The sequence below is a fragment of the Mus musculus genome, chromosome 9 (genome assembly GCF_000001635.26).
Source record: "Mus musculus strain C57BL/6J chromosome 9, GRCm38.p6 C57BL/6J".
Classification (NCBI taxonomy): Eukaryota; Metazoa; Chordata; class Mammalia; order Rodentia; family Muridae; genus Mus; species Mus musculus.
In genome coordinates this window covers 74,256,185-74,284,113 of record NC_000075.6, presented here as the reverse complement: position 1 = coordinate 74,284,113, position 27,929 = coordinate 74,256,185, and the positions used below count along the sequence as shown (strand labels likewise).

General features: G+C 39.7%; 1 protein-coding gene across 6 annotated transcripts in view; it reads right to left on the bottom strand.

The window, feature by feature from the left end:
* Window positions 1-910: 910 nt before the first annotated feature.
* Window positions 911-27,929, bottom strand: part of Wdr72 (WD repeat domain 72) — a 172,873-nt gene continuing 145,854 nt past the window's right edge. For 5 of the 6 annotated variants that reach the window (XM_006511281.2, XM_006511280.2, XM_006511282.2 and 2 more), the window contains 2 exons: window positions 8,074-8,178; window positions 911-2,446 (listed from right to left, as the gene is read on the bottom strand). In XM_006511281.2, coding sequence (XP_006511344.1) covers window positions 2,391-2,446; window positions 8,074-8,178 — 161 coding nt within the window. In that variant the 3' untranslated portion in view covers window positions 911-2,390. The remainder of the gene's footprint in view (window positions 2,447-8,073; window positions 8,179-27,929) is intronic. The other variant, XM_006511283.2, reaches the window with a different exon arrangement.

Sequence of the window (27,929 nt, the reverse complement as noted above, 5' to 3'; positions counted from 1 at the left end):
CTTTGGATGAGCACTGCCAGGAAGCCTGTCAACAGGCCAAGGGAATGGAGATCTGAGAAGCCTACACTGCCAGGATACACTGGGCTAGCCTCTTTCTCAGCATCAGGCACTTTCTAGACTCCACCCTCTGTACCACTGCAGGAACAACTCCACAACTCGCACAGAGGGTGCTGGCACACACTTCTGAAGATGTGGCATTTCCCTGAATGAGACTCCTGTACGTAGGTGTACTCAGGCATAAATATTACTAGATGATTGCCAAGAAGCAGGGCAAGATTATTTTTAATCCAAAAATTCACTACAATCACAGGACGACTCCGAGTACAAACAATTGAATGTACTCCACGGTTCACCAGGGGATAGACCTAAGGCAGACTTTCAGTTTTAATTGAGCACTGTGGTACCAAGTGGACAGGCATAACTAGTCAAGTTTTCCTAGACTAGAAATCACTGAAAACGTGGTCATAAGACAGTGCTCATAGAGGGAGCATTTTCAAACAGACCATGGATGGATTTGCATCTTAAGTAGAACCAGCAGGAGGAGCACATTCAGTTTTTAGCACTCTCTTTTTTAGCATTTAAAAGGGTTTTGTTGTTGTTGCTGTTGTTGTTATTGTTGTTGTTTATGTAGTGTTGGCTTTTAGAAAATGATAAGAAAGAGTCATAATGAAGTCATTTAATATGAATTTGTTCATATTAATATGAACTCAAACATATGGTGCTCCAGAATTATAAAACTCTGGTTAGTTAAGTCAAGCTTCCACCATGTTTGGTTTCCCAGCACTGCAGACTCCATGAAATATTTGTCAAGGATTTATTAATGGTTTCTTTAGATCTGAAAATATGCTAAATACAGCAATGATTTAAATATACTGTTATTCTCTGTAAACGGAATAATAGGACATATCAATGAAAATAATAAAACTTACTTTTAATAAACATACCAGACTTTTAATATGTACTTGGGATTTAACTATTAAAACTTTCCTTGTTAGAAAACATGCACTGATTTAATACTTCATCACCCAAAATGCTTGTGATGGCCTTGAAAGACAGAATCTATCCCCTGCCTGACTTGTTTGTAACTTGCTTCAAATGACTCATAGCCATATCCAAACAGGTAAAATGTTCAGAAGATAATGGTTTCCATGGGTATTACTATTAACAACATATTACAGTTTAAGTACAAATCAAAATTGACTTCATGCAGAGACATGCTATTTTGGGAAACATGAAAGATATATTTTCATCTACTTTGAAGGCATTACAGTTTTTTGATATTCATCATTAGATCCATATTCACATTCATCCAGCTCAATAATTAATTGCAAGTCCCAAAGCTTACAGGGCAAGTCAGCTTAAAGATGTATTTCTCATTTTGAAGCTCTCTTTCCCCCTGACTGCCGCATTTCAACAAGGATCTCAGGCTGTTGCTTAGAAAATTAGAATTAAAATTTTATGAAATTATATGAACTACACACACACATACATATGTGTACATACATGTATATATCATATATCTTTAATTCCATCTTTCTATGAGTTAGGGCATATTTCTATTCATTTAAATATACTTTAAAAATCTTTCATGATTTTTTTTATAAGTTAGACAGTCAATAAAAAAATCACAACACAAAATTCAGATCCCTTTAACAGGTGAGCACTTTCCATCCATTTCTGTTGATACTGCTTTGCATATTTTAGTTTAGAATTCCCAGTAGTCCAGCTTCTTTCTGGGAAAAGAACTGCAGATGTTTATTCTAACAAAGGATGAGCCCTGCTGTGTTGCAAGTAGGATCCCCTCCCCCAGGTCTATGAGGCTAATAAGATTTAATTAAAGACATTCTCCATTGTGTCATTAGAGCTCCATGCTGATTGGATCTCACAAGGCTAGCTACTGTGTCAAAGATTGACTAAAGGACATTTCATGTTTAAGGATGAGACGTGCAGGACCTGGTCTGAATTGAAGCACCCACTAAAACAATATGTCCTAACTCAACATGGCAAAGTCGGTAACGTTTTGGGTTAAATACCTTGAAGCAACAGTGAATTGAGAGTCCTGTGAATTCCTTTGGCTCTTGCAGTTCAGGAGCTGAGAAGATGAACATCTGAAATGGTGTTAAATCTATGCCTGTGGGCTGGCGTTCTTTGTTGCAAATATTGACAGAAAATAAGGAGGAGGAAGGAGACTCGCTTAGGCAATCATTGCCTTGAATTAGGACTTGGATATCCTCAATCAGTGGTAACATTTTTAATAGACTTTGGCTGACATATTAGCGAATCTGCTACAGACCAATGACAATGTTGCTTTTATTTGATGGTAAAGAGATAGTGTGTGCTGTGCTTCTCTGTTAGTTCAGATTGAATTCCTTTTTCGGGACTCCATCTATCTAGCACATCCTGCAGGAGCACACCTTCGCTATCCATGGACGATGCCTTGGCTGACCTAGAAAGAAAGCAGTTATCTGGGTTAGTCGGTGCAGTATAGAAACAAGAAGAAAAGAAAGAAGGAGGAGAGGGAGGGAAGGGGAAAAGGAGGAAGGAGAATATTGCCTGTGATTTCTGCACTTCTTTCACCCTGAGGTAAAGTGCATTATATGATAAACAATATCCCTGTCTTATTAAGCAGGTATATACATTTTAATCCCGTATATTATTACCATTCATTTTTAATTGCCCCAATAACAAAATCTTCCAAAATGATGAATTTGGCTTTTAATAGGCAAATTCTCCCACATTTTAGGCAGCTTAATTGTTTTTAGACCAATCTACAACCACAGTTTCAGTGCCAGTCTTTATAAATATTTGCTGAAGTATGGATTACATTGCAGAATCAGAATATGTCTTAAGCATTTCGGTAGTTATCTGTGTAGGCTAACAAAAATGAGAGAATAATAAATATAAATTGATTTGACTATTTAAAAGGAGGAGCCTTGTGCTTGAATTAACTATATTTTTTGTATTATTCATGCAACCCCAAAGTAGTAGCCCTCACTCTTCCTGGCAAAATTTTAAAAAGTACGCTCTTAATTTTAATGAATATTGTTTTGTGTATGTGTGTGTCTGTGTGTGTTTTCCTGTGAATCTGTGTGTTATGTTGCTTTAAAATGAATTATGCTGATGTTTACATTTTCTCTTTGTGTAAATTAATTAAAACATTGGTATTGCGAAACAAAACCAGCAGGAACTTATTACTTTATTATTGACATTGTTCTTCCTTTTCCTAGAACAGGTTTCGGCCCCAGCCGTAAGCCTGCGTTAGGTGGCCATGATTGATGCTCAGCTCCCACCGTCCACAGTTTCTGCCCCATGCATCATCATCAGGCCCCTCCAACACGACCGTCCCGAAGCTGTCCTACTTTCTGATTCCTGGTTTTTGCTGGTGATTCATGAGACAGAACAGTAAAAGGGAAAAAAAAATCTCACCTTGGCTTTTCACAATGTATTACTCTCTGTGAGAATTCTAGTTTTGTTCATCAGATTCATGCAAATGTAATATTGATTGACAGTGATGCATATAGATCCACATGCACCACGTGCTACATAGAAAGCACTAAAATGTTCTATTAACGGCAGAACACACACTGATTATAAACTACTTTGAAACTGAAGTGAAAAGTTAATAAAGACATTTTATTTTTTTTGTTTGACTTCCAAACTCTTTCTTGTCCTCCATTTTCTGCTGACACTACCTGTATGTAGATGTGTTGTGTGCACACATTTATGTGCGTGGGGCCAGAGATTAATGTTGGTCATCTTACTTTATCATTCTCTAAGTTACTTTTGAAGACAGGGCTTCTCACTATACCTGGAGTCTGATTCTGTTAGACTGGCAGGGCAGCCTGATGTACGGATTCCCCTGTCTCTCCCTCCTCAGAAATAGACTTTATTTTTGTTTGTTTGTTTTGGTTTGTTTGTTGTTGCTGTTGTTGTTTTCACATAAATACTAAAGATCAAACTCAAATTCTTGTGCTTGCATGGAAAGCACTTACTGACTGGGCCATCATCTCAGTCCCTGAAGTTATTTTTAAGTGCACTGGTCCTAGAACATTAGGAGATTAAATTGTTAATTTTCTAAGCCAAGGTCTCTCATTAACATTGGCATAACAATTGAAAATATTGCTCTGTAATTTTTATCATCATGAGTATTAAATGCAGAGAAAGGGGTCCTTTCTAAGACAGTCTGGAGCACTGAGGTTTATCTAGCCGTTAACTAGATGAACACGAAACCATTTCCGTGAAAGCTTTCAAATTCAGAAGCATCCAGGCCTTAAAGAGCCAGGGAAAGAAAGTCTAATGGTCCTAGGATTGCAGGAAGGGAGCTGCAAGTTTGTGATGCTGTCTTGGAGCTTCTATTACCAGACATCAATGTTATCCCCATAGGTTTCAGGAACATATAAATGCCAGGGAAGGAGTAGGTAGACTTCATAGGGTCGGAGACACAAGCTCAAATGTGGAATTCACCTGTGAGCCAGAACTCACTGCTGATGAATTATTGCAAAGAAACGACATGTCCGAGGGTTACTTTCCCCATCAGACCGGACCTCTAGGTTCACCAGCAAGGTCGAAATAGCAAGAATGCTCTGGTAGACAGGTGCTTCGCCAACCTTAATGGATTCCAGGCACTCACCTGGGTATAAGGCTTGAACCAATAAAGATCAGAATGGCAAGATGGGCAAGGTACAGGCCTCAAGAGAACAGGTGAGCACGCTCTGCAAGGCCTCTGAGCTGTGACCCATATGCAGAGTGGCCCATTTATAAACAGTTCTCTCCGGCCGGCCAGCTCAGGGTTGGAGAGTAGTGTCAGTGGTAAATAAGCCTACAGTCTCTGAACTCCACTTGGGAAGTCAACTGTGTCATTTTATGTAAAATTAAAAAAAAATTTTTTTCCCTTACTCACGGCATTTTAAAGCTAGCAGCACTTAAGATAGTAACTTTAGGTCTGTTCAAAAATATATTTCAGGTTCTCCATGCTACCTTGTCCTTCCTACTTTCTGCCTATGAATGAGGACTGAAGTCAGTGCTGTGTAGCTGTAAAAGCTAGAATGAATGAAGTTTTAGTTTGAAAAGATTTAAAAAAAATAAAGACAGTATTTGGATTGAACAATAGAGGAAGTGGTACTCTTGGTATGGGGAAATCATTTCTGTTTTTCTTTTCTAAATACACTTTAAACATTTAGTCTATTCATTTAAAATGAGGTAATAAATATATTAGTCAGTTAGCATTACATTAAACTACATAAGGTCAATATCCATTACAGCTAGAAGGCTGAGCACACTCAGCTTTGTAACCGGGTGATTCTGCACAACCATGAAGATGTTAAAGGGAATTTCAGATGGAGGGATGGATGACATTGCAGGGGAAAACAGGAATAGTGATGGCACCAGACTTAAGCTCACCCCTTCCCACATGTTATTGTAAGCTTAGCTACTGACACACTTCCCTTATTTAGGGTGGCAAATATCACCACTTCAAAGCTCCTAATTTTGGTGTCTCATGTCAAAGATGGTCAAGCTCTCTCGGGTAAACGCCAACCCATACACAGTACACGGAAGGGTGCACATCACCAGGAAGTTGATCATCATTGTAGGGCTCCTATGCTTGGTGTGACTTCCAACTCTGAAGTTTATCTTTGGGCACTGAAGAATGGATTTTCATAATTTCACAGTTCCAAACCGTCCCTCTGTGCCACCAAATTCCTATAAGGAACACAAAACTTACTCCCTCCCCTTGTTTGTTTCTAAGGCGTTTTGTCTGTCAGATGCTTCTACTCTGAGGAAATCTAATGTCTCATCAAAATCTTTCTCGACAAACAAGCACCTCTGTCAGAAGTGTCTTAATTTCTTATCCCAGAACGTTATCCACACGAAGAGTAATAAATAATTCATGTCACTACCTCTTTGTTGTGTGTCCCTGAACTGCACAGAGCTGGGAGGCTGACAGCTGGGTCAGGACCAGGCACCCAAGATCTGACATGACACACAACTAACAAGTTCCTTTCAGTTTACCCCAAAAGAAGACAACCGGTCCAAAGTGCAGAAAGAAGTCCCGACCCAAAACGAGAGCGCTTCTTTCTTTTCCAAGTGTTTGCTGTGAGCTGCTTTCCGACCCACGAGCCCTGGTCATTTTACAGGACTGCCCAGCCCCCTTTCTTCCTCACACTAGCTTGGCCATTTACGCCTGGCTACGGATCAATATGAGCAATTCTTGGAGAAATACGATGTCTCCATGACAACCAAGCCACAAATTCTCAGTGGAAGGCAGTGAGACCAGTAGCCAACCCTCCAGAGGTTTCTAGGCCTATAAGGGTAAGATGTCTTAAAATGCAAGGATGGACAGAGGAAAAAGCCGGAGCAATTCATTCTTTATTACCAGTTTAATGACACCCGATGTATGGACCGCTACTCTTTTTTTCAGACTCTTCCCCGGCTCCTGTATTTTCTAATTACTCTCACTTTTTTTTTTGACATGTTCTTTTGTTCATAACTGTCAGATGGTAAAAGCCATATCTGAATTTTACCCTCAGTCCACTTGTGTTAAGGCATGGCAGAACATTTGAAATGGCTTTACATTGACGCATCATGCTAAAAACAGCGAGTGCTTAAGTAAACACTGGACTCTAAAGATTTAACTTCCTGACAGAAGGCTTGATGGGAAACAGCTCACCAAGAACTTTAAAAATCTAGTCAGAATTAGACAGTTTCAGTCCAGACTAGAAAGTAATCGTAAGAATAATTTTCAGTATAGACAGCTAACATGGCCATCATCCCTCCTTCTTAAGGTGAAACGAATTGACATTTTCTTTGGAGTGTTATGTCAGGGAGCGGGGCTAATTTGTTCTTTAACAATTTCTGTCATAAAAAGATGCTGTATCTCTGTGCCCTAAGATGCAGAAGAGAAAGCGTTGCTGGAATCGGGCACGCAGCTGCAGCTCATCTTTTGAGGGCTCCTAGTGCAGTGGAGGGGGCCAATACACACTTGCCATTACCACTGGGCCTATTGGGGTTCCAAGATGACTTAGGGGACCTGACATAGATTGCAGGCTACACCTTTCACTGAAAATTAAATCTCAGTATCTCTCCTCCGGGAAGGATCAGGGGACTGTTTGCAGCTGCCCCCCTGTCAGGGAAGGCGACACAATTTGGAAATCTCTTAACTAAGCTGACAGCCTACAGAGAGGATGGATCAAAAATATGATACAAAGATCGGCGCACAAAGATGTCAGAGGGTGGAGGGGACACTGTAGCTACGCAAAACAGGAAAGAAATGTCCAGCCCGGAGAGATAGCTGACTCTTTCAATCATGCTAATAGGTAGATACTAGTGTCTCATAGCTTTTGTGACCCAACAATGTCATTCAGTTTTTAGTAATAATTCCTTTTTTACCCTTTGTAGGGAACTAATCACTGGAATTGGGCATGCTTCAAACCAAAACAGAATAAAAAAAAAATCCCTGTTAAGTTGTTCTGGCTATCTTTTCTTGGTACATTTTTCTATCTTTCCTTTCCACAAAGAGACATAAGCAACTTTGACACAGAGTAAATCTTCCTTCCTGATTAAAGGTTCTTAAACAATTGTCCTCCCACTGTTTGACCATACCCAGCCCTGTTTTGCTAAAGCCCTTTCTCCCAGTCAGAGTTCTGTTTGCACAGGGAAAGGTAAAGAGATTCTAGTGGCCCCGATTTGTTCCTCTCTGCTCTTCATCTCTGCATTTCTGCCTTTCTCTCTCTCTCGTTAGATCTCATTATTTGAAATATTTGAAATGTCAACATTTCTCTACTTTCCAAAGCTTCTGTGTGGATTAAACAGTTTAGCTTAGAATTGATAATGAACTAATGGTGTCAGCTTCCCTTCGCCATCATAACGTCTTTGTACTTTGTCCAACTGAATTCTTGATGAAAGAGGAAAAGATAACAGCCCCACACTGTGACCTCCTGGGGGGGGGGTGTTAATTTGAGAGTGCAGCTGCTAAGAGCCAGCAGCTTCCAGTGTCCTCCCCCACACCCTCTCAAGGACCCCAAAGCTGTGTCAAATTTATCATTTTATACTTGACTATGTTTAAATGGCTTCCACCTGCACTCTCCGACTCTTCCAAGACACATCTGTCAAGAATGTCCTCTGTATCTTGGAAGTTTGCCGAGTTCAAGTCGTTGCCATGCTTGACCGGACTGACTGAAGCTGTTAAAAAGAGAGAAAGGAGAGAGAAAGAGAAAGACAGCCATGAAAAAGTAGCAGTGAGCATCATAGACCAGTTCAGACCCACAGATAGTGTGGGGCACACTATGGAAACACAAATAATAAATTGAAATAAAGTGTACCCTCTAAGTATTTATTGGCAGACATGTAATTAGTTGAAAAATCCATAGATGTGACTTTATCTCAGAAGAAAAATAAGCTTCTGGCTTTGGCTTAAAAGCTACATAGCTACAAAGTGACAAAGTGATGCTTTCGAAGTAGAAATCGTATTTTTAATGCATAAATCTAAAACAATATAGTCAATTAAGAGCACATGGGCACAGAGCAAAGCACATCAGCCAACTCAGTTAGAAAGCCCAGCTCTGCCCCATGGAGAGGCTTCTTCCGTAGCTCCAGTCCCAGAAACAGAGTTTTTGTTTGCATTTAGCTCTTTCTTCATCTCACCGAAACCCATGGCACCAAACGCATGCACGCAAAAAATCTTAAACAAAGGAAATCTTCAAGTATAGATGAAAACATTTCACATGGGGATAAGAGGGCCCAGTGTTTGTAACAATAGGTTACCCAAAAACTTTTCACAAGATCATATCCTAAGTAGCAACAGGGACTAGAAATGGAAGCTGGCACCTGGCTCCAACATTTCCTCTAAGTTCATTATCAATACCAACTATTCAATATGCAGATTCAAATATCTGTGATTTCCCACAGGTTGAAACACCTGCTGTAAACAGCATACTTGAGCAACACATTCTCATGTAACCTCTGCTTTAGTCAATATCTGCCAGGAAAGGTGGGTCTACTCAACATGAAGGTATTCAGTGTACAGACCAAACTGAGTACCGATCACACAGAACAGGTCACACCCACTGATCTGAAGTTGAATGCACACACATTGTTGAAGATATGCATTCCTTCAAAGTGTAAACATGTGCACACCTCTGTTCATAAATGTCCTCATATATGCTTATATATACACATGTATACATCATTGAGTATATGTACTAATATAGACATGTATACATATACATATACCATTGTTTTTCTATACATGTATATATTTATACACATAAACTAATGAAAATACATATATATATATACACATCTATACACTTCACATGTGTATATGCACATATACAGACTACTTATTGCATACATACATTCACATCTATAATTACATACATATATATACTATTGAGCATTTCTATATAGTAATATTTATGCATATACACATTATCAAAAATATATAACTCATATGCATTCAAAGATTCATTTATATACACAGACACATACTACTAACAATATATATACACTTATATAAACATATGCATTTGTGTATATATATACATATATATATCAATCATACTACTGAGTATGTATATAAATTCAAATAAACCCACACATACATATATGCATATATAACTGACTATGCAAATATACTCCTGTATATATACTTACACTTAGATATATACAGAGATATACTTTTAAAAGCAGTAGAATCTTATGCTTCTTATGTTTCTATAGTACATGCTACTATAGTCTTCAGCTCTTGGTAATACGTCATATTTATAAGTAATCAACACAATAATAAACAAAAATACCTACATAGCTCCTATAGAAAATGTTCTTAGACTCAGGGTCACTGTTGCTAAACCTCCTTCAGGACATGAAAGAGCCTGGAGCCAGCATTGCTTCACACACTGGATAAGTGACATCAAGGTGTCCTGCTGGAGCCCCGAAGGAATCAGCAACATCAGCACTCTGGGCTCCCATTCCTCTGTGTGCTCAGACCTGAGGCCCAGCAGTGACTCTTTAAAAGAGGCTGGTAGCAATTCTAGTCACACATCCCCTGCAGACAGGGTCAGCAGCCCTCTGGGAGTCCAAAGAGTAGCTATACTGTGAACGCTGGGCAGTCTGTGGAGTTGCCATTTCCTGTAAACCTTTCCTTTAGAAGCAAACACAAGGGAAGGCTGAAATTCTTATTTTAAGTAAATATACCTATATTTTCATTTTGTTCATTTGGGTTTTCTGAATCCGCCCCCCCCCACACACACATACCAAAATATAAGCCAAGTCTGTTTCCTTCATTTTCTATCATATCTACAACAGTGCCTGGGCCACAAGGATTACTCTCCAAGGATTTCTGAAATGAATGAGTGGATGAGGGACTGAAGCAGAGGGGCCAGACTAGCTGTCCTCATAAATCAAGAGGATGTGTGCTTTCAAGAATGTGTGTTCAGTTAGATCCACGAGAAGGCTACTGCTTCATACCATGTGGCCAAGTCTGTGATCTGCAATAAAATGTCTCTGTGTCCTGACTGTCACCGATGTGGCTTCCTTAAATTTAATTTTTCCTCACTTTAAATCACACAGGTTGACTATTTTTTGACCTCATGGATTTTTGTGAGGTGTTTAAGTGGGATAGGTAAATGGAGCAAAGCTACAGGAAGCTATTATACTAGTCAACATTTACAGTCTTTTTACATGGCTTTTACCTTTAGGTATCTTGTTAACTTTCTGAAGTAGTGATGGTGGTTTTGGCAATAAGGGGTGGGTCACACATATAAATCTTTTGCTAAACACCCATGTGGTTGTGTTTCTATTTATTTGGGCAAGCATGTTGTCCTTGTCATCTTGTCATCTAACATACCGTTCTTTCATGATTGTACACCTTTCGTCATCCGTCCACTTAATCATTCCTCTAACGTATCTTCACCAAAAACCCATTATTAGAAATGCTATTCTATCGGATTCCTACCCCTTAGCTCCGAACTACTAGCTACAGACAGAGTCTAGGAGAGGGGAAGCCATTATTTTCAGATGTGTACCCACCACCGAACTCTAGTGGATCATTCCGATCCATGGTCTCATAGAAGGCCTTAGTTAAACTCGGGGAGTCAGACACACACACACACACACACACACACACACACACACACACAGTATAGGTATAAGAAAGAGATTAGCAGGGAAGAAAGAGATTAGAGGGTAGAGGTATGAGATCAGTGTACTACTGTGTGAAATTGTCAAAGAACACATTTAATCAATAAAGCATGCCACTGTTAATTAAGAGACCTCCAAGGGAAGAGGGCATGGCATTAGAAGTGCCCACAACTGTTATGAATGGCAATAGATTAGACTCAGCATGAGAAGATCTACCAAATGATTCCAAAAAGTTAGAGAGTCAGATCAGATCTTTCGGGAACTGAGTTCAGCAGGTATCATGTAGCTACCCTTTGTCTTGACTTCTGATTTCTAAGAAGTTTGGTTCTTGTGAGGGTCAATGTTGAAGAAGGTTATTCAGGTATCTTCTTTATGGCAGATTAGTCTTTAAATCTAAAGTGGTGCATGATTCACCATCCTTTCCTGGGTGGTTCACAGAGTATCCAATTAAACTTACTGTGGAAGAAGGGACGATGCCTTGACAATTGGGAACGGCGGGCTTCCAAGAGGTTAATTACTGCCAGTCTACCTTTCTTTTGTTTGTTTGTTTGATAGGTTAATCCTTGTGATTGTCCTTTTGGGTGCTTCCTGTGGTGTTTCCTCATTAAACTCTGACATGATGAGTGGCTGGGGTTCCTCTAATGAACCATTTCAAAACCGGTACAATCAAAACACATTGATTTGGTGCTTATTATGGGCATAGCTCTTTGCTGGACCACAAGGGGCAAAGAAGTGAACATACTTTCAATGGACCCTCATGCAACTTGTGATCTAGTTGCTGTACAACTAGCAAAATTAGTCAGGAGCTCTAGAGCCTGTGGTCTAAGGATGACATGTCTTTTAGGAGGGTAGAGAAATTCTCTACTGTAAAGGACTAAGGAGCTGAGGTTTGACCTAGGTGTCCTTGAATGGGATTGTGGGATAGCCAAAGGGAGCCATTCACACCAAAGATAAAGGCCTAGATACAGACATGGCCAAAGACTTACTAAATATGCTATGTAACAGACATGCTTGATGTGACTGTCCACTTGGGATGTTTGAAATGAATTCTCCATATTTGTCTCTTGGAGCTGTCTGTGAATTGCTGTTGTTGGCTAATTCTTCTCACCTATAGAAGTAGCTATAGACAGGTTTTTTTCCTTGACCTAGATAGTCAATAATTTGATCTTTACTGATGGAGGGCCCATTTATCACAGTAGCCATCCTTTCACTATACATATCGACCTTTTCTTATCAATACCACAGTCCATTTGTAGCTCATCACTAAAGTTCTTAGGTGTTTTCGGTAGTTTTTGAAGGTGCTTTTCAGAGCTTGGCAGAGAGGTGTCTCTGACATCAATAATACCGTGCAAATGGCTAGCCTCATCTTCGGCTTAACATCAGCTGTTTATTTCCTCAGGAATAGATTGTGGGGTCATCTACATCTGGAGGCTTGGAGCCCCAAAAGACACACTCTTCTCCTCGACAGATCTCCACTAAAAGACGGAAATTTGCTCCATTCGCTGACAGAGCGGTAGCTAACCCCTTTACTCAACACACGCTTTGAAATATCGACAACCAAAAGGCTGATGCTCTGAATATATTTTCAATATCTCTAGTCAGTAGATACAGAGAAGAGTCTGTGTGCTCTACATGAATGTGTGGGACTATGGTACCTCTAATGAGTTTATTTCTAGATCCTAAGAAATGAACAGTTCAGGTAAAGACAATAGAAAGTCAGTATTTGTAGCTCTCTCTTTCTGTTCCTACCCCTCCCTGTGTGTGTGTGTGTATGTGTGTATGCATGGTTGTGTGTATGCATGTGTGTATGTGTACAGGTTCATATTCACATGCATGCACACATATGTGAACACATCCACCGTATTATTTTTGACCCCCATCTTTTATGTGGGTGCTGCAGATTGAAGTGAGGTCCTTATCCTTCCACAGCAAGTGCTTTTATACTCAGCCATCTCTCTAGCTGTCCTTTGCGTCCGACAACCAGTAGTTTAAAACTACATCACAAATATTTTAGGAAGCTTCTATGGGAGAATTTATTGTTTAAATTATGTGGTGACATGGCCACACAAATCCATGTGGCAACCTCTACAGGCCTCTGGTCTCTATTCTAGCTTCTATTATTTTCTAGAGACTTCCTTCCCTCCCTCTTTTGCCATTTGGAGGATGATGGCATTTAATGTCAAAGACAGCTAAGCCTAGAGTATTAGTTGCCTTTCTTATCACTGCGACCAAATACAGAAACACATAAAAGAGGAGACTTTTTCTTAGCTCATGATCTCAGAGCATCTCAGTCCCAAGGGAGCAGAGGCACAGGAGTGCATGGGTGGCCAAAATATGTGGCTGATGCTCTTCACATCATGGTGGCCGATAGCAAGTTAAGAAAGCTAAACCAAAACTGGAGGTAGGAAAAGTCCTCAAAGGCCCCTCTCCAGGGACTCACCTCTGACACATTGGGTCCATGTAACAAAAATTCTATAGATTCTGACAAGCTGGGAGCCATGGGTTCAAACACAGGAGCCAGGGAAAGAACCTCTCTCACTCATACCATGCCTAGATAGAAAACAGTTCCAGGAGGTACACTGGCATCCTGGATGAGTGAATATACAGCACCAATAAAAACCTCCATTCACTCAACAAACAGGGTATGATCTTTTCAGATCAGGGACCACTGACCAAGCAGAGTGCTTGTTGCCAATCCATAGCATTCCGCCTATATTTTGGTGAAAAGCATAATAAAGGGCGTTTCCAGAATTGAGTCCTTCCCTATGCCTAATAGAGCAATCACACATTGCTCATAAAGTCTCCCAAGAAGATGATTGTGGGCAACGTCCCTCATGTCAATCTACTTCACCTTGGGTTTACCAGCGAAGCTGTTGTTCTCCTTACTTGCAAATTAATGGTTCTAAAAAGATCACATATAAAATATTTTCAATAATCCAAAATCCTATGAATTATCTAACTTTAAATTTAAGATTGTAAAGCTAACTATTTCTAATGATCTTTTCTTATTACATGTTTCAGTAAAAAAAAATCCATATTATTTATGGAGTGAATAAAATACGCATCAAAATTATTCCAATATAATGAATTAGGAATCATTCATAAAGACATCCCAGGGCTGGAGAGATGGTTCATTAGTTGAGAGCATGCACTGGTCTTGTATGGACCTATGTTTGGTTCCCAGAATCCAACGCAGGCAGTTCACAACTGTCTGTAACTCCAGCTGCTGTCACCTTATTCTGGTCCCCTTGGGCACTGCACTTCCATGCATACTCCACTCCCCAATAAAAAATAAGATATTAAACAACAACACAGAGATCCATTCATATATGCAGGCTCTTTGGAAATAGGGTGAATTCTTAAAGGCAAATGATTCATAAAAAGATATGCTGGTCAAATGAATGAAACAAACACTCACTAGAAAAAGACTTGGTTCCTCTTTCTCCACATCCTCGCCAGCATCTGCTGTCACCTGAATTTTTGATCTTGGCCATTCTGACTGGTGTGAGGTGGAATCTCAGGGTTGTTTTGATTTGCATTTCCCTGATGATTAAGGATGTTGAACATTTTTTTCAGGTGCTTCTCTGCCATTCGGTATTCCTCAGGTGAGAATTCTTTGTTCAGTTCTGAGCCCCATTTTTTAATGGGGTTATTTGATTTTCTGAAGTCCACCTTCTTGAGTTCTTTATATATGTTGGATATTAGTCCCCTATCTGATTTAGGATAGGTAAAGATCCTTTCCCAATCTGTTGGTGGTCTTTTTGTCTTATTGATGGTGTCTTTTGCCTTGCGGAAGCTTTGGAGTTTCTTGAGGTCCCATTTGTCAATTCTCGATCTTACAGCACAAGCCATTGCTGTTCTATTCAGGAATTTTTCCCCTGTGCCCATATCTTCAAGGCTTTTCCCCACTTTCTCCTCTATAAGTTTCAGTGTCTCTGGTTTTATGTGAAGTTCCTTGATCCACTTAGATTTGACCTTAGTACAAGGAGATAGGTATGGATTGATTCGCATTCTTCTACATGATAACAACCAGTTATGCCAGCACCAATTGTTGAAAATGCTGTCTTTCTTCCACTGGATGGTTTTAGCTCCCTTGTCGAAGATCAAGTGACCATAGGTGTGTGGGTTCATTTCTGGGTCTTCAATTCTATTCCAACTCCATTGTTGGTGGGATTGCAGGCTTGTACAACCACTCTAGAAATCAGTCTGGCGGTTCCTCAGAAAATTGGACATAGTACTACCGGAGGATCCAGCAATACCTCTCCTGGGCATATATCCAGAAGATATCCCAACCGGTAAGAAGGACATATGCTCCACTGTGTTCATAGCAGCCTTATTTATAATAGCCAGAAGCTGGAAAGAACCCAGATGCCCCTCAACAGAGGAATGGATACAGAAAATGTGGTACATTTACACAATGGAGTACTACTCAGCTATTAAAAAGAATGAATTTATGAAATTCGTAGCCAAATGGATGGACCTGGAGGGCATCATCCTGAGTGAGGTAACACATTCACAAAGGAACTCACACAATATGTACTCACTGATAAGTGGATATTAGCCCAGAACCTAGGATACCCAAGATATAAGATACAATTTGCTAAACACATGAAACTCAAGAAGAATGAAGACTGAAGTGTGGACACTATGCCCCTCCTTAGAATTGGGAACAAAACACCCATGGAAGGAGTTACAGAGACAAAGTTTGGAGCTGAGACGAAAGGATGGACCATGTAGAGACTGCCATATCCAGGGATCCACCCCATAATCAGCTTCCAAACGCTGACACCATTGCATACACTAGCAAGATTTTATCGAAAGGACCCAGATGTAGCTGTCTCTTGTGAGACTATACCGGGGTCTAGCAAACACAGAAGTAGATGCTCACAGTCAGCTATTGGATGGATCACAGGGCTCCCAATGGAGGAGCTAGAGAAAGTACCCAAGGAGCTAAAGGGATCTGCAACCATATAGGTGGAACAACATTATGAACTAACCAGTACCCCGGAGCTCTTGACTCTAGCTGCATGTGTATCAAAAGAAGGCCTAGTCGGCCATCACTGGAAAGAGAGGCCCATTGGACACGCAAACTGTATATGCCCCAGTACAGGGGAACGCCAGGGCAAAAAAAAAAATGGGAATGAGTGGGTAGGGAAGTGGGTGGGAGGGTATGGGGGACTTTTGGGATAGCATTGGAAATGTAATTGAGGAAAATACGTAATAAAAAATATTAATTAAAAAAAATAAAGTGTCCTCTTTAAAAAGAAAAAAAAAAAGAAAGAAAAAGACTTGGTAAGCAAGAATATATGGACAATACACAGGTTCTAGAGGTAAGGAACATAAACCATGGTCTAAATCTTTTAGCTCAGTCTGGAAGTGAGGTGTATCACCTCCGGCTTGGGAATCCCTGCCTCTTCACACCCCGTTGAAAGCACTACAAAATACATTAATGATAACTTACAAAAGGCACAGAAGGAAAAAAAAATGACATCAAATTCAGATAGAAGTGTTGATGCAATCCTGGAAGCTCAGGAAGAAAACAATGGACATGCATTTTATTTCTAATATATGTACACACACACACACACACACACACACACACACACACATGCTATCTGAGTATAGGTGCCCTCAGAGGCCAGAAAGGGACATCAGATCTGGAGCTGGAGTTACAGGTAATTGTAAAATGACTGTCATGGAACCAATGCAGGTACTCTGCAAGAGCAGCACATGCTCCTAACCAACGCATGTAAATGAGAAGGAAGCAAAACCAATAGGAAAATTTAAGCACCAACAACAACTCTGTAAGCACAGAAAAATGCCATCTGGACAGACTCCAAATTCAGTGTACAAAATGGCTTTGACTCTGGACAGATGTTGTATCAGCTCAGCATTGTCTACTAAAGAGCTGTGTCCATATTTCCAATACTTTTGAATGTATCTACTGAGATAATCAAGCAGTAGTGTTTCTTGGGTGTATATCCTGTGTTAGACTCTGGGCTTACTTTGCTTTTAGTGTGGAAAACAAAATCCTACAGTGACAGTGACAATTAAATTAGGTGCTTGATGCTTCATCACCACTAAGTGATCTTCAGCAAGAACACTGTTGGACATCTGTATTCCTCTGTCCTCCTGAGCTCTCTACCTGAGATGCACTGTCATTTGGGCATCATTTTCTAGTGTGAATTTCCTCATGACTGATAGAGGTTTTAACTGGTAAAAAGGTGAATTTTTCAATGCTTTGACTAATGACTATAATGTCAATATCCATACCCAGGTGTATATAATATTTATTGAATATAATATATAAAACTGTGCTTATATATTATTTTTATATCATATATTAATGTATATTAATATATACATAGGGATGCATATATGAGTTTGTATATATGTATATATGAATTAATCAAATTGTTGGCTAATTAGGCTGAGGGGGTAATTCTTGATGAGACATGTGGCTAGATCACATGTGGCTAGATCCTCAGGCTAGCATCGAGGAAGAAATAGCAATTATTTACTAAATTTCTTTAAACATGATTTTATTCCTCAAAGAAACTCAAGTTTCTCTGTTGCCCAAAATATATGAATGATGAGCTACTTTGGTTAGACTGGCAACTACCAAATGCTATACTTCTGACTTACCACAAGGCACAAGCTACTTATCAATACTGATCTTGGTGGTAGGCGAGATGACTTTATACTTAAGAGTTATATCTTACTGCTCTTCCAAAAGACTGAAGTTCAGTTCCTAGCACATACATTTGGGAGGGGGAGGGGCTCATAACTATCTGTAACTCCAGCTTCTGGGGCATCTGACACCCTTTCCTGGCCTTTGTGGGCACTTGTGTACATGTGATATAAACTTACAAGCATATAGAAAATGAATGAATGAACGAATAAATAAATAAATAAATAGATAGATAGATAGATAGATAGATAGATAGATAGATAGATAAAATAAAGGGTATAGTTCATATAACCCAGGCAAATTCATAACAATAATTTCTAAGGCTGAAAACTTATCAAATTTAACTGTAAGTAAAGGAGAAAAATCTCAGATCAAATTTACCCAAATATCTCTAATAATTTATTATGATCAACAGTAGCAGGTTTCATTAGATGTCTTATTTGCATATTTTAAGACAGGAAATATTAATCCTCACCACTTATGATCCAAATTATATGTACTCATTGCAAGATAAAAAATTATAAAGAATTCACAATTAGAAAGAATTCATGGGTTCTCAAGGATGCAGTATATAGAAGGGGAGGGTCTGTCTCTCCCACGTCTATAGTCTGGTGTCCAATGTTACCTCTACTCTTTAGTGTGACCTTGGACTTAGCAGTTTATTGTCCTGACTCAAGTTTTTTTTTTTTTTTTTTTTTTTTTTTTTCTACACAGAATGAGGGAGTTGGACCAGGAAGCCCCTCTGCTATATTATAACTCTGAAGTTCAAGAATTTTCAAAATCTACTCATTTAGAGCATCACCGAACAAGATGTTAAGAAGCAGGGGGAGGGGGTATGGGATGCGGGTCTCTGGGAGGCAGGAAGGTGGGGAAACTGGGAAAGGGGATAACATTTGAAAGGCAAATAAAATATCCAATAATTAAAAAAAGAAGAAGTAAATAGCCAAGAGACTGGCCCTGAAAATCTTTAAGACCTCTAAGGGTTTTCCACCACAAGCAAGGATATTGGGTTCTTTGTGGCTTCCACCCTGCAGGCATTGGAGGAAAGAAGATTTACTCTGGGACTAGGAGCTAACTCAATCAGCAAACTCCTTGTCTTATGAGGACTAGAAGCCAAGTTTGATTCTAACTCACCTAAAAGAACAAGTGGTATGGTGCTCGTCATCTAAGCCCTGGGGAAACAGAGATGGAGTGTTCTCTGGGGCTCACTGGCAGCGTTCCTGAGTATGACACCTAAGGTTGTCCTGTAGATGTCACATGAACATGTATAGTATATGTGCATGCACACACACATGCATATACATGTATGCACACATATAAAAAATAATCTGGTCAAATTACCTAGCTTGGTATCAGCATATCCTACACAATAGAAATAATCACTTAAGCAAAAAAAAAAAAAAAAAAAAAAAAAGGAAAAAAAAGGTCTCAGCAACATCTCATCTTAGAAGACCACTTCAGGCTATAGAGGTACACGGGTGGTGGACAACATTCAAGTGAATACAGAGATAGCTTTTGTACTCTTCATGTAATTTAAGTTTGCCCAAAATCCTTTTCCTCATAAGGACCAAATCCTCTGGTAAATATAGAAGTTCATTATCTATGCTTGCTGTTCAGAACCAGAAGAAAATATGAATTGGAAAGCAAGAATCGATTCCAAAGGAGAAAATAGATCCTCATATATTGGCACCTTGAAGAAAGAGAGACCCAGGGAGGAACTTACAGGGATCTTTACAGTTTGTTTTTGAAAATGGAGGAGAAGGTCAGAAAAAAAAAGCAGACCTTTCAATAAAAACAAAACAAACAAAAAAACAAACTAGCATTTGAGACCAGAGATAAACATGATTTATATATGAACTTGATAAAGAATACAGAGTGTAATTTAAACCATAACAAAACCTATAGTTCTCCATAAGAGAAAATAACAGAAAGAGCCCCGTCTTGATCACTGGGAGAAGAGACAACTGCAGAAATTACATGAGCTCTCAAATCCATAAGTCGTGCAACTTTCCCCAGGCTGAAGCTAATGCAGACCCATCAGAATGGGAAGAATGCTCACGGGGTAGCCAATCCTCTGCTTACACTGGTCTGTATCTCAGGAGATACTTGTCCCATATTTTTAATCATTTCAGATACTGCCCCTAGATAGGAAATGGAAAATAATCAAATCGTGTCACTTAGCCTATACCTTGGTTTCATTTTTTAACAGAAGGAAGGAAGGAAGGAAGGAAGGAAGGAAGGAAGGAAGGAAGGAAAGAGAGGTCTAAGTTAGAATAGTTTGAGTCATTAGTCTTAATTGCTTTGAAAGTGGTAGTTTTGTTTGATATAAAAGTGGGAAATCTTATTAAAATGGGAGCCATGCTTGGATACACTGGATGCAGTCCAATTTGGAATGAGCATCACTCTCCCACGTCCTGCCTCCCACACATCCATTCATACTAGACGTGAGAAATATAGGTGGGGGTTGACATCCAATTTTATGGTTATACATATGAAATGAAGTCATGTGTCTTCAAATGTTCATGTACTTGCACTTATTAAAAGATAAATAGTAAAATGACTTCCCATATCCTAAAACAGTCAGGGCATCATACTCGGGCTATTTGAATGATGTTCTCAAGACTTTATTACTCCCAAAGCATAGAACTGACCTTTATAAATGGCAGAGAGTGCCCTTTATACACTTATTATTACTTTTAAGATAACATCTCTTTATGTTACACATACAGCACTTGAACTCATAATTCTCTTCCTCTGCCATCCCAGATGTTAAGCGTACAGATGTATATCACCATACATCTCTCAGAGTCTCAATTTAATATAAGACAATCTATAATAAAAAGAAGATAAACACAACCTAAGGAAAAGAATTTAAGAGCAAGCATGTAAACGAGTGAAAAGAAACTGCTCCCTATAATCTAGGGAGATGTATAAGAGTCAGGCTCAACACAAAAAAAGATGTTATCATAGTTTGAGAACAAAGAAATAGTAAGCAAAGGCCAAGAGCTGTACAGATGCATCTAGATAAAACAATTCCCTAGCTTATGTTAAAACACCCCTTACTATGTTTTAAAATCGTGTTTGGAAGAATGCATGGATGTAAAGGGATCCCAAGTTGTGCAATGTTAGACTGAATCAATGAATTAGAGAAACCACTGTGAGATTGAGTCCGTGAGAAGACAGCCTGCACACACCCTGTGACACACTTACATTGTGGAAAGAATGCAAGGAAAACACAATTTTAAGTATTTGTAAAAGAAACAGGATAGTGAGCTATCATTTGGTATGCCTTTGAGACTCTGTTTCCTAGGGAGAAAAAATGTAGGCAATAACTGAAGAAAGGTTGGGGTTTTCAGGAAAGGATGAGCAACACACTATGGCCAGCATGGGAGGTATAAGAGAAGAGACTGTGAGAAGAGCCAAGTGAGACCAGAAGGAGGCCTTTGCTCTTGAAGCACTGAGAGTTATTGTGGAACACTGTCCTATAGGCATAGCAGCCATTGACATCTTCATCAGAGCAGCTATGGCTAGTTCAGAAGAACTACAAGCTTAGTCATCTTATCATTCCACAAGAAAGAAGGTGGGGATGGTCACTGGATCCTCACCATACATCCTAACCACTGTCTCTTACTCCTCTCTCCTAGCTCTATATAATGGTGTCTTGTTGCATGTGTTTTTAGGTTGTGCCAGAGTAGAGAGATCAGTGAAGGTTAACTGAGGCAGTCACTCCATCCGTGTGACAATGAAGAAGTTGTTATCCATACTGGCATGAGATCTTTTCAGTGATGTGGCTCTTTGGGGTCACTCTCACATCTCTAAATAGCTCCCCACCCATGTGCTCTGTAAGTCCTGTATACTCCGTGATTTATTCATCTGGGCATTGGTGGAATTACCACTTTGATCTGTGCCCTATCTGGGATGAGTATACATTTATTCATGCCTCTCAAGAAAATGTTGACACTATCATTGCAACAACAACAACAAAAAAAATCACATCTACTCTTTACAATCCAAGGGAACACTCATGGGTAACCACTCTCACTTCCTGACCCTCATAAATCAAAAGTTAAACTGGCCCCTGGGAATTTCACTCTTCTGAACATAATGTACAGTTATAAAACAAATTTTGGCCCCACGGGATAGCCCGTTTTTCTTTCATTATTTCAAAGGAAGGGTCACTTGGATGTTAAAGTGCTGTGTTTGATTATTGTTACGATTCATGCTGACTAACACCCATAGATGCATTCCTGTGCACTGACTGCATCATATATATATATATTTAGATAACTGTCTCCGTAGATGCTATAGTGGTAGGGCCTATATGTAATATTTCTCAAAGCAATGTAGGTGTTAAAGAGTCTAAACAAGACAACAGATAGAAAATAAATGTACTTAATATATAAGCTGTTATTATTTTGCCCACGCTCCTGTTCCAAGACAGATTTATTTTTCCTTTCTTCAAAACTAAAACCTTTGCCACAAGTAAGAAATGCTCTTAGAAATTTGCCCCAAACGTAAGGCCTAAGTTTCTGTTCATCCATTTTTAACATTTTTATGTTAAATTCAATCATCTCACTGATATTTCATTTTATAGAAGTAAGATGATAAAAATTTTATTAATGTAATAAAGGGAAAAAATGAATGAAGATAGCTTGGAATAATTCAACAAGATAAAATGAATCCTTGTGATCTTAATGTAAGAGGAGGCTACAATCTTCAAAGGAATATGCAATTATGGAAACACGGGTTTTGCATAAAAGTGCCATTGATGCTCACGATTTAGTTATATCAAACAGTAATTAGGATGTCTCTAGGGACTTGAATGGGGATTGGTCTCTAAATTATTTTCAGAAGATAGTTATTTTTAGGATTTACTATGTGTATGTGTACATGATTTAGTCTATGTGTACGTGAAACATCTGTATGACGTTTTCTTCAGAGGCAAGAAGAGGGCCCGAGAACTTCTGGAGTTTTAATTTCAGGTGGTTTGTGCGTCACCATGTGAATGCTTGGAATAGAATCCAGGCCCTCTGCACAAGGGACGAATGCTCAGAACCCACTGTGCCATCTCTCCAGCCACAGTTATTTCTAAAGGCGTCCTCACCCTAATGTTATTTGGGTTAGGGTAGGGGGTTTTCTAATCTCCAATAACCAAAATTTGATTTCCCCTACTGGGCATCTGTAAGAGACCATGGTCACCTGTCTCTGCACAGAATCTTCATGATTTAAAGATCACACATTTGTTCCTCAGAGAGAGCAGATTTAGATAAATGTTTTTTGCCAAACTATGGGGTTTGTTGTTAATATTGTTTTTGTTTGTTTGTTTGTTTGTTTGTTTTTGAGTTGGGGGAGATCCTAAAGATTTTAGCTAGGAGGTCCAGCCCAAGCCCAACACAATGGGGACATAGAGACACAGCTCTCTGGGAGAAGGCAGTTATTTCCTACAGTAAGGAAGTTGTCTAGCTTGGAGTCACACAGCCCAGTTAGATGAGGGATGAAACAAAAATATTATAGAAGTCTATTTCATTGACCAATCTGAAGCATAGATTAAATTGGCTTTCTCCCAAGACTTAACATGCCCCCAAATCCCCTTATCCTGGGAAAGCATATCTGAGATGCTGACCCACACATGGCACCAGGCCCTGGCCTCCACTCAGCCCGGCAGTTATCCATGGAAGTGGCTCACGGCTGACACACAGATTGACTGGTTCACACTAATTTACTTCACAGAGATTCCATTTATCTCTTAGAGGATCCCCTGGCAGCAGCTTATAATGGCATATCCTAGGATGCCTGCCTGTGTGTGTTTTTAAAGTGGCAGTTCTTGATGAACCTGGGGCGGAAGACAGTTCACAGATAGGAGAGCAGGCATCTTTAGAACACATCCCGAGGCACAGATGGGATCAGAAAGCTTGCTTGACTCGACGGAGCAGCTGAGTATTAGCTGTGTCTGCTTTCTGACTGGAGCAAATCCGAGACACATACCATGTGTGCGGATGTTAGAGATCAGCACTTCAGCCAGGCTGGCTGGCTAGTGAGTTTCAGGGACCCTCTTGTGTCTACTTCCCCAGAAACCATTGAAGCATTGGATTTTACATGCTGGGTCTGGGGTCTACCTCAAGTTCTCATGCTTGCATGGCAAGCACTCTGCAAAAGAACCAGTTACACAGACCTGTGTTTACGCTTTAAATACTATGAAGTTGTTAATTTTGACAAATTTTCAACTGAGCATTCTAAATATCCCAGAAGATAGGGAGATGTCATACAAAATGCTAAGTCCTAGGTACATTGCAAGGGACATAGCAATCATGAACTCAGAGCAGCTAAGGTTGCCTCCTTTGGCAATGCATAAGACTGGACCTGTCATCTGTCAGTCATGAATTGAGAAAGAACTCACAGAGCTCTACCCTTCTCTGCCAAGCTACTTGTTATTTCTGAAGGAGGGTCAGTCACTCGCCTCAGGAGAGTAAGCCAACTTGTTTAAAACCCATGGTCACACAAATGGCCCATGTCATAATAAAAAAAAGGGGGGGGCATGAATGTGGGAAAGACACCTGTTGGGAAGTCAGGTGAGTGGTATTAACAGTGATGCTAAGGAGGGAGATAGGAAGGGACAGGAACCAGAGTTACCAGAAAATTCTATATGCATAGAAAAAAATCACCTAAGAATGTATTTAATCAAAGTTATAATCAATAATAAAGAAAAGGAAAACCCCCAAAATAATTTCAGCTATCAACAGGTCCAAAGAATTAGCTGGAAGACCACACTATAACTGACAAGCTGGCTACTTACATCTGAAGAAACAATGCCTTTCCATTTGCCCTCCCATACCCACCATAGCACTTGGGAAGAGCTATCAAAAAGACTAACCAGATGGATAAATAACTAAAAAGGCTAGTCAAAATTTTTTTCTATTTTTGAGACGTATAGTGGAATATTGGCTGGTGTTCAAAGACAGAGTGAATTGAAATATTTTGATGAATAATTATTTATTATTTCAAGGTGTGTGTGTGTGTGTGTGTGTGTGTGTGTGTATTTGTGTACACATGCACATGTATGCACATGGAAGCTCCAAGATGACATCAAGTATGTTCCTTTATCATTCTGCATATTCCTTTGAGGCAGGGTCTGTCCTTGAGTCTAAGGCTCATGCTTATCTAGGTTAAGCTAGAGGCTAACAAACCTCAATGATCCTACTGACCAATAGCCCTCAGAACTGGAGCTACAGGCATGCATAGGGTAGCAGGTTTACCTGGGTTCTGGAACCTGAACTCTAGTCCTTACGTTTGCACAGCAAGGCCTCTTAACCATTGAGCTATCTCTTCAGCCACTGAATTTAGATCATTTAGCCACACCGAAGAAGATAACCACATTAGACAATAATCTGAAACAACAGCAAATTTACAAAAGCAACAGCTGAGCCCCATCAGAAAGGAGGATTAGATTTCGCTTGTGCTTTGTGGTGACTGGTGCTGGCCTGAAGCTTTGAGAAACTATGAGTGCCCTCAAAGATGCTCAAAGGCAAAAGATGTTCAAGCTGTCTCCAAACCAATTAAACAGATGTAAACACAAGGTAGGCCTTCCCTGAGAACTACCGCTGTACTGTTCCTTAATGAAAAGTGGCATAATTGCATGCTACACAGCTCCTTGATCTCACATTAAATCTAATAGATAGCTGACTTGCTCTAAGCATGCCAGTCCTGGCTTTCTGTGCTGCTGTACTTAATTCCAGCTCATTATCCTTTATCATGCGACTTGTAATCCTTAAAGCCCACGATTGTGTCTGGCTGTTTGGTGAGGATTGCACTTGGTAATACAGGGATCCGGCTTCTAAGGGTGATGATTTAATTGAATGATACAGTATGATTCAGTGCTTCAAGAGTTAAGTGGACTGCTTTCCTTTTGGAATGACCTGGTTTGATTTAGTACGTTTTCTGCAGAAAACATTAAGGTAATTATTTAGTTTTCAGCTGCTAAAATGAACAGCTTTTTCCAATGAAGAACAAACATTCCTTAATTGCCATGGGCACTGGCCATTATGTTTTTAAGACACCTAAACCTAGCGGCATCCTGGCTTACATGTAAACTGGCGACCCTGTAAAGTCAGCAAGCCCTTCTGAGCTTCCTCCTTTACAGCATAATGATAAGGACATTGCCTATGGGAAGAGAATTGTGCTTAGTGGTTAATACAGATAAAATAGGAAAAAGGCTTAGAACAATGGCTCATATATAAGAGGCCTGAGTAAGGCAAGCATTATTGCAATTTTATAGCTGTGTTTGTCTAGAAAGGTGTGCTATTACCAATGTGATGTCCAGAATTCATATCAAGACATTTTACCTCATTTTGCTTGCATTACAGTGATACATAAAATATATGACCGAAAGATGGGTCCATTTTAAGTGGCTCTATTATCTGAATCTTCATTTAAGACTTCAGAACTGTAGGAGATACTTAGAGGCCCCTCTTTCTTTAACGGTGTGCACAGGCATGTTGTGACCAAATAAATCCTGCCTGATGTCACATGTAATTTTCCTTTTTCTTATAAAAAATGTGAGATATGGCAGGAAGGAGAGAGAATTTCTGACGATGTTGGCTGGACAATATGGAATATCATTGGAGACAGCTCTTGACAGCTTTTTTATGAATAAATTAAAAGAAAAGTGAATTAAATAATTACTGGGACTTGCTGATGACAGATATGAAATTCCAAAATAACCTTCATGGCAACTCGACTTGGGCTTGGTAGTTTACATGCACAATAGTTTCATACTATAGTTGTCTTGATCACATCTTCTTAAATGAACAAGCATATCATTTATACTGAAGCTGAGGACAAGTCTTGTGCTATAATTTAAATATGGTCCTTGAGCTGTGATTTTTTTTATTAAAACAGTAATTTGTTTTCATTTTATTAATGTGAGTGTTTACCTATCTGTCTGTATGTGTAACACATGCATTCAGTTGTCACAGAGGCCAGGAAAGAGTGTTGGATGTCTTGGACCTGAAATTACACATATATATGTGAATTGTCATGTAGACGCTGGGAATCAGACAGAGGTCCTCTGCAAGAACAGCCAGTGCTCTTAGCCGCTGATGCATCTCTCCAGCCCTGCTCCCTGGTCTTTTGAGTGGCTCCTCTACTAACCTTAGGTTTAGAGAAATGCTAATGTGGAAAGTGGAAGGAGTTACAGAGACAAAGTTTGGAGCTGTGACGAAAGGATGGACCATCTAGAGACTGCCATATCCGGGGATCCATCCCGTAATCAGCTTCCCAACGCTGACACCATTGCATACACTAGCAAGATTTTGCTGAAAGGAAACTATGCTGGGGCCTAGCAAACACAGAAGTGGATGCTCACAGTCAGCTATTGGATGAACCACAGGGCCCCCAATGGAGGAGCTAGAGAAAGTACCCCAGGAGCTAAAGGGATTTGCAATCCTATAGGTGGAACAACAATATGAACTAACCAGTACACCCCCTGGAGCTCATGTCTCTAGCTGCATATGAATCAGAAAATGGCCTAGTCAGCCATCACTGAAAAGAGAGGCCCATTGGACACGCAAACTTTATATGCCTCAGTACAGGGGAATGACAGGGCCAAGAAGTGGAAATGGGTGGGTGGGGGAGTAGGTGGGGGAGTGTGTGGGGGACTTTTGGGATAGCATTGGAAATGTAAATGAAATAAATACCCAATTAAAAAAAAAAGAAAGTGAAAGTTTAACCCAGCTGAGCTCCATCAAAAGCAAACCCACAACAAGAGGGTGATTACTTCATGATATGCACAACAAAAGACAGGAGCCATGGCTGCCTTATTGCTGACACTCCCCTCCATCCTCATTTCCAGGTAAGAAAGCAGTCAAATGACAACAATCTCTTCCCTAAACAGCAGGTCAAATCTTGGAAGGGGAATATGCTAATATCCATCTTAATGGATAATATATTCATGTTACTATTTCACCTAATCCTTGCTGAAAAGAAACAAGCAAAGCAGGATAAAGTAGAGACAACCTTTATATCAAACATCAGCCATAGCTAACAACATATTTGGTTTAGATACTTCCTTCACTGATAGCCCATACTCACACAAAAATATCAACCT